General features: G+C 35.8%; 1 protein-coding gene across 1 annotated transcript; it reads right to left on the reverse strand.

Moving 5' to 3' along the window:
• Nucleotides 1–843: 843 nt before the first annotated feature.
• On the reverse strand, nt 844–6337 carry LOC112027325 (probable inactive nicotinamidase At3g16190). Its single transcript, XM_024060003.2, has 4 exons — nt 6205–6337; nt 3950–4184; nt 3732–3848; nt 844–1163 (listed from the first exon to the last, which is right to left on the reverse strand). The coding sequence occupies exons 1-4, from the start codon at nt 6289–6291 to the stop codon at nt 1090–1092; spliced, it is 513 nt and encodes a 170-aa protein (XP_023915771.2). The 5' UTR covers nt 6292–6337; the 3' UTR covers nt 844–1089.
• Nucleotides 6338–7645: the final 1308 nt, after the last annotated feature.

Below are 7645 nucleotides of genomic sequence, written 5' to 3' on the forward strand. Positions count from 1 at the left end.
TATTCATTATAGTGGAGATTTCGAATGGGTGACTAGGCGAGAGGTTTTTAAGCCTAGTACTTGGGTGGTCAAGGGAGATCTCCAACTTTTTTTTTTTTTTTTAAAAAAAAAAAAAATCTGAGATTGGATTCTGCTCTAACTTAATCTAAGAGTATGCATATGAAGCTCTCTCTTGAACCTCAACCCTTACCCCTCCAAAACCCATAAGCACTTATATTTATAACGTGACCGTCACGCCCAATATCCTAGGCGCGGTGGTAGAAAGCAAAAGCCTTGGAGAAATTTTTTTTTTTTTGGTGATAATTCCATAGTTGAAGGGGGATGTGGACATACTGCGATTGCAAATAACCAGTACAAGTAAGTTAGGTACTACATTAAGTTCTCATAGACTATGTGGACATTGTTATTGCCTACGGTCCATGGTGGGCAAGAGATGCCCTAAATTCCTTGAAGTTAAGGGTATTATTCATAAGCAGCTGCTATTACCTAGTAGAAGTACATCAGGGATCGCTCATTTAAAAAAACACATACAACACATCTAAAATCAGCGGTTTCAGTTTGAGGAGATTTTGAGCCTTTGTATGAGACCTATGGATAAGGCCCCCTCATGTGAGAGGGAGTACTGAATCCATTTGATGGATCAAATAATTTGTGGATGGGCCTTTGTGTGAGACTTATGGGGGTGAGAGGGAGGACGAGTCCATATTTGATGGACCTAGTAATTTCCGCTGGACTTAAAATGAAAACATTACAAACAATATGAACAATCTCTTTTACTTACTGTTTTGAATTTAATATAACATGACCTCAGATAGGTATCTTTAGATTTGTGGAAAAAAAAAATTATTATGAAATGAACCTTCTCCTTGTTATAATGAAGAGGATCCTTATTGAGGGAAATGAGGAACATGATAGGGAATTAATTTGCTTTTATTCCACTATCTGAAACTATTGAGATGTGAAACATTACACAATGGTATAATTCAATAAGCAAAGAGACATCACCATACAAAAACATAGTACAAAATACAATCACACATGGAACTTCAGGCAGAGTGCACTTGATCTATGATTTTCTTGCCAGATAGATCATGCATCAGACTCGCACCATTGCTGTAATGTTGGGGTCACAACTCCAACATTTTTCATGTCAAAAATGTTGGCTGGTTCATAAGATGTAGTCCATGTCGGTTAGGGGTATGATATTAGAAAGCTAAAATATTTGAAGGCAAGTAAATTTAAATGAGAAATGAAAATGCAAGAAAATAACATCAGTATATCACACCTGCATCTGCCTACTAGACCAAATACAACAGTTATCAAGCAAGCGATAACATCAGTACCAAATATATTTAAAAATGCAATAAGTAAAAACGTCACAAGACTTAAATGGCCTACTGCCATCATGCTAGAGGAGGTCCTAAATAAATGTCTAAGCCAACATTAACCAAGAGAACTTCATATCTTATTCAAAGTCTTTCAGATCAACTTCTCTACAAATTGTTTGTTGTCCTCGGTAATCATGTATATAGAATAATGGTCAAGAATATCTTGTTGCGAGACATGGAACAAGTGCTAAAATTTTATGTTGGAGAAATTTTATAGTGCTTAAACTGCTTCATAGGGTTTGTCCTTTTGACACTGTTAGCATTTGGAATCATTTGGTCTTGTTTCTAGAATAGGTTGGTTATCTTAGCTAATAAAGATCCCAATTTCAACATACATTGTTAACTCAGTATTGAACAGGATCCAGTTTTAAAATCCCTCTGGCCTGTCAATTTGATGTTCCCTTTATTTCAGCTTGCCTGACCCTACAGCAGCATGATTTTTATCCAACTTCATTGAAACCATCAAATTCAACTTTTACAATTTTCTCCTACCAAACCCCTCCACCCACCTTTTTCCTTTTCTTGTTCTCTCTCTATCAAAGGGTTGACATGAAAGATCGTAGTTTTCAATTAGCAATCTCTTGAAATTTTTCTCTCAAAATAGGAAATTGAAACATATAACACGATTAGTTTTGCTTTTATTCTGCAACACACACTCGTGTATGCCTTGATCAATTCTATTTACTATAGAGATTTAGCCTTCACTACCTGGCTTCAGTTTCCGTTTGACAGAGAATTCATGTCTCTCAAAGCCTCACAGGTGAAAGCTGGGTGATGTTAGCTGCTTAGAGCTTCAATCCTGACCTTCACATTAGTAATCACTAATTGCAAACCCTTTGATCTACAAGGCCCTTCTACATTTTGGGCCGCCAAATACATTATAAAGCTCTCTTAGTTACACATCAATACCTCACATCATGTGTATACAGTGTTGGATATTTCTGTACATCATGCCCCAAGTTTTATATGGAATAGCACCATATTTAAATGCAAAGCTTGCTGCATGTTAATGTCTTATGCCAAGCAGGTGTCCATAATTTCAAGAAATTGTACAAATGACAATGTGTTGAATGCTTTCAAACAATGTGTTGATATTTTCCCATCATTTCTCTGTATTTCTATGAGATCATAGAAGTTCAATATATCATTTATACTCCAGTCAAATCAAGTCTCAATGGACAACTTTCTTCACACAAACATACTGCAAAAAAGTAAATCTTTAAGTCAAGAAAGGTTTGTTTTGTCCCTAAGAGACATGCTTGAATGGTAATCCTCCTAGTGGTTTTCTTTTGCCTGACGTGGAGCATAGCATAAACAAGCGGCCAAACACAAGTAGCCAGATCTTATTGTTTTTTTCAAAGCTCTACCTATTACAGTGTAAACATATTCTGATGCTACTTAGGAAACCATACTAATGGTTCAAAACCAAACAACAATATCAAGGGAGCAGTGCCAATTTCTTGAATACCTTCTAAAACTGTTCTATACATCTTGCAGCAAAGGTTTCATATATAATTATCTTAGCCACATACCAGCAGAACATACAGTACAACCAACTTAACCCTCCTGGCGCAGGTAGTCTGGATTTTATATATCAGTAAATCATAAAATAACTTCCCTTATACTGCTATGGTTTGTCCCTTAGGAGCTTCAACACATGAAAGCTTTTAGGGGAATCCTATTAGCCATAATCCAAATCTCAATAAATTCATTCTTTAAAAAGAGATGAAAGAAAGATTTCTATATCAAAGAAAAGAAAGATTGGTTTTACAAGATCATATAAGATCATAGGAAGAAGACAAAAAACACAAATAATAATAAGGCTAAAATGCAAAACTGACCCTCTAAGTTTCTTCATATTTCATTTCAATCCTCTAACTTTACTTTCATTTATTTTAGTCCTCTAACTTTCAAGTTTATTCAATTAAGGCTTTTCCATCCATTTTTGTTATATGTTGTGGATAATTTTTCAATTTTTTAGATTTATCTTCAAATTTTTTTTAATTAAAAAAATTCAATTAATGATTGAAAAATATTTTCCAGATTTTTTTTTTTTTTTTTTAATTTTAAAAAAAGTTTGACAGAAGGCCTTAATTGACTAAATCTGAAATTTAGAAGACTAAAATAAACAAAAGCAAAGTTAGAGGACTAAAATGAAATATTAAGAAACTTAGAGGGCCAGTTTTGTATTTTAGCCTAATAATAATAATCAATATGTCTACATTAAAATGTTTTTTTAATTATCTATTGCAGTTAAGATCATCTTCTAAGATAGGAAACCAAAATATAAGTTTCTGCAAATTCAATAAATGAAAGAACATATTCTAATATTTGACTACTTACCAGCATGTATGTCAGGTGTAGCAGCAGCCGTGGCATCAAAAATAACAGTAACAGATTGATAATCCAATGCTACAGCATCAAAGACAGTCTGCCTGATGCAATTTGGAGTTTGAACACCTATAAAGGGAGGTTCAAACTATAAACTGTAAATACAAACTAAACATGCAGCACTATAGAACATCATCAACTAGGTTCTCCAGATTCTAATATATACAAACCTGTGATAATTAAATTATTAATCCCAGCTCCCTGAAGTAAAGAATGAAGGTTTGTAGCAAAGAAAGCACTAAAGCGTGTCTTCACCAATTTATAATCCCCTTCTTTAATCACCAGACCATCAACCAGTTCTGCACCCTCAGTTCCCTTAACGGTCGGACCCACTTTTCCAGTAGTATACAAGTGTCGGCGGAAGAGTTCAACATCTCTCCCTAGTGGGTCATGCTCACGAACAACCTAATGGCATTGAGATTTTATATAATGATCATCATCAATGGCATTGATAATTTTAAGGAGGAAAAAAAGAAGAAAAAGAAACATTCACAATCACAAACGTTCTTCCTAGTTCAGTAAATTAAATTGGCTAATTTAACTACTCTACAACAAGGTTACTTTTCCAGGGTAAGATAATATGCTCCACCAAAAATAAGGTTACTTTTCCATGACACAAGAAAACCATAATCCCTTATTATTGTAGCAACAATATCTATATTATTGAACTCATCAAATATTTAAAACTTGAATTCTTCCCTATTGATGAAAAGATGAGGAAGAGTTGCTTGAGATGGTTTGATCATGTCCAAAGAAGAGTGTTTAATGCATTTATGAGAAAGAGTGAGTTGATTCAAGTCTAGGGGAACAAAAAAAAAGTAGAGAAAGACCAACATATAATTAGTAAAAGTAGTAAAAAAGGAAACGTCAATGAAGGAAGTAACAAAGAGTACAACTTTGGATAAAATAGAATGGTGAAAAAGAATACATATGACCGACGTTGACCAATCCATTGAAGATCCAAATCCAACCCTAAAATTTGGGACTATGGCAACGGCCTCTTTTTGTTGCTTCTTTGGAATTTGTTCGTTTTGCACCAGGGAAAGTGTTTTTTTTTAATATTGCCAGGCCTCTTATGAAATTTAAAGTGGGTAGAGGTGATTCTAATTTTCTTTGGTTTGATAAAGGCATATAGACGGGCCTTTGTATCAGAAGCATGAGCATAGAGTGGTGTATGATACTGGCAGCAAGTTAAATGCTAAGTTGTCTGCATGATTCAAAATGGGAAATTGGCTTGACCTTCAGCAGCTTGTAAAAATTCAAAGTAGCTTATTTTAAATCCAAACTTATGATGAGGATAATCAATTCATAGGGTTGTCTAATACAACTTATAGAAAAATTGATTGCTCTGAGACATGGGAAGCTCTTAGGATGAATTGTGCTGTTGTTAATTCATGGAAAGGTATTTGGTTCTCTGGTCTCATTCCAAAGCATTCCTTTATCTCGTTGATAGCCATCAAGGACAGATTGATCACAAGATATGGAATGGCTAAATGGGGTTATAAGGGTGAAATGCTTTGTATCTTTTGTAGAAGCAGGATGGAATCAAAAGATCATATCTATTTTTTGATTGCTCTATCACCAGGAGAATTTGGAAGGAAATTTGACCAAGTGTTGCTGTGATAAGAAGGTTGGAAGTTAGTAGTCATGAGCTGAACTGGTTATCTATTCTGAAGGGTGATAGTCTGAAGACTCGTATTAGCAAATTGGCATGGACTGCTCCTATTTACAATATTTGGAGAGATAGGAATGCAAGAATTTACAATGGGTAACTGAGTTGGAAGTGATTAAAGCAATAGTGCAGGATGTTCAAGGAAGAGTTAAAGTCAAGAAGAGATTCAGAATAGAACTTTTTGCTGTATTTGGAGAATTCCTTTGAATGTGATTGTCAAGTACTTGTTTTGCTTAGTTCTGTGGGAGTTTGAATACTAGCTTGTAGGTAGGAGAGTTACAATTGTTGTTGTTGCTGTTGTTGTTGTCGTCGTCGTTGTTGTTATTGTTTGTCAAGATTTCTTTCAATGAAATCTTATTAATCAAAAGAAAAGGGGAAAATATTAAAAATGAAGACTCCTATATAATTGGTCTTGTACTCTAATTCTTACCAATTCTTTAGTTTCCAAAAGGTGAAAAATCCAACTCAGCTAAACCCAAAAAATATAGTTCTTTTAGGCTATTTAGTTCATGAAAGGCCTAAAATTTCTCAATTCACAAGCGATGATTGAACTTAAATTTTTAATCTGCTCAACACCCCTTTCTCTACATTTTCTTAGCAAACAAACAGAGCTATGCCTATGCCTCAAATCAATCATTTACTTGTTAACAGTGAAATTTGAACTTATATATAATTTCCAAGGAAACAAACAAAACCCATTACTCATAAAAGCAAAATAAGCAAACAATAACAGAGAAAGAAATGTATACAAACCCAAATAACGAGAATGCCACGCTGCCTAGCAACTTCAACGGCCTTGATTACATTAGGGACTATGGCTCTCCCTCCATTCACTAGCATCTGACCATCCTCATGTATAAAATCTTTCTACCAATAATTAAAAAACAAACAAATAAAAAAAATATATAAATATAAAATTAAATTCAGAATTTTTTTTTTTTTTTTCGGACGAGTGCCGAGGAGCTATCTTCAGTTGTAAACTGGGCTCACTCCCTTCAATGAAAAAGAGTGATCTNATATAAGATAGAAATTTTTGCTGTTTTGGTGATACAAAAATGCATATTTATTTTTGTAAGAAGTTGATGTGAGTACTCTAATAAACTATTTGTCAATTAAATTTTATAAAAAATTGCAAAAACAATTAACTACAACATCCGCCGCAATAAGATCTTCATTAACGCAGTCCTTCAGTTACGTCACGGAAAATTGTGTTGCCGTAATAAAACTGAAGATATGAATCATGTCCATCCTGACCATCCATCCACTGGCCCTGCAAACGTTGTTAATCATAATTCCAACCCACATCAAAAAATGGGTCCCACTATCTCACATGTGGGTTTGTTCTGTTCTGTCTCTGTCTGTGTAGTAGTTTGATGATCGTCTTCGTGGACTGATGTAGTCAGTGTTTGATTAAACCGAAAAAAAAAAAAGGGTCCCAATATCAGAACTCAGAAAAATACGAACGTGCCTGAACCTGACACAAAAGTCAAAACAAATAAAACAAATTGCAACACAAACTACATATTTTTAAACTAAGCAAAGCAACCCCAATAAGCAAAGCCTATCTATCTTCCACTTTCTCCTTCCAAATTTTGTTTGGCTTTGGAAAGAAAAATTTTTGAGCCATTTTGTTGTGTTTTTGGATTTGGGAACATGGCAGATAAATGGAAACACACTGCTCTACTTGTTATTGACATGCAGGTGGGGTCCTCTCTCTCTCTCGGATACCCCTCTCCCTCAAGCTCACGCCCCCCCCCCCCTCCCTCTTTTGTGCTTTTTCATCTTCCTTATATCCTTCTCCTTTTTCTTCTGCTGATCATCCCTCTGCCTCCTCCCGTCCCATCAGGGGTCTTATCTGTACTCAAGTGGTTCGCCATGATCGATGTTGCCCTGCCAAGGGGTTACATCCCCATTAATGCGACCAGGGGGGTTAGGTGAGCGCATTCAATGCAGAGGTGACAGTTCACCTTAGGCTTGCTCCTTCGCCGTTCTCCTGTCGCCAACGCGTGGCACTAGGAACTCTCCTCCTCTGATATTAAAGCGTCCTCTGGTGGGATGGCCCTCGTGTTCCCCCGAGGTCTCGGATGCCCGAGGACGGGCACTCCTCGGATATGATCCTCGGGAGTCGGTCTTCGCACTTTCATCCTCAGACCACTCACGAATCCTCGGCGTGGGCCATTTGGACCTGGCTTGG

Source organism: Quercus suber, unplaced genomic scaffold (assembly GCF_002906115.3).
Source record: "Quercus suber isolate HL8 unplaced genomic scaffold, Cork oak 2.0 scaffold_122, whole genome shotgun sequence".
Classification (NCBI taxonomy): Eukaryota; Viridiplantae; Streptophyta; class Magnoliopsida; order Fagales; family Fagaceae; genus Quercus; species Quercus suber.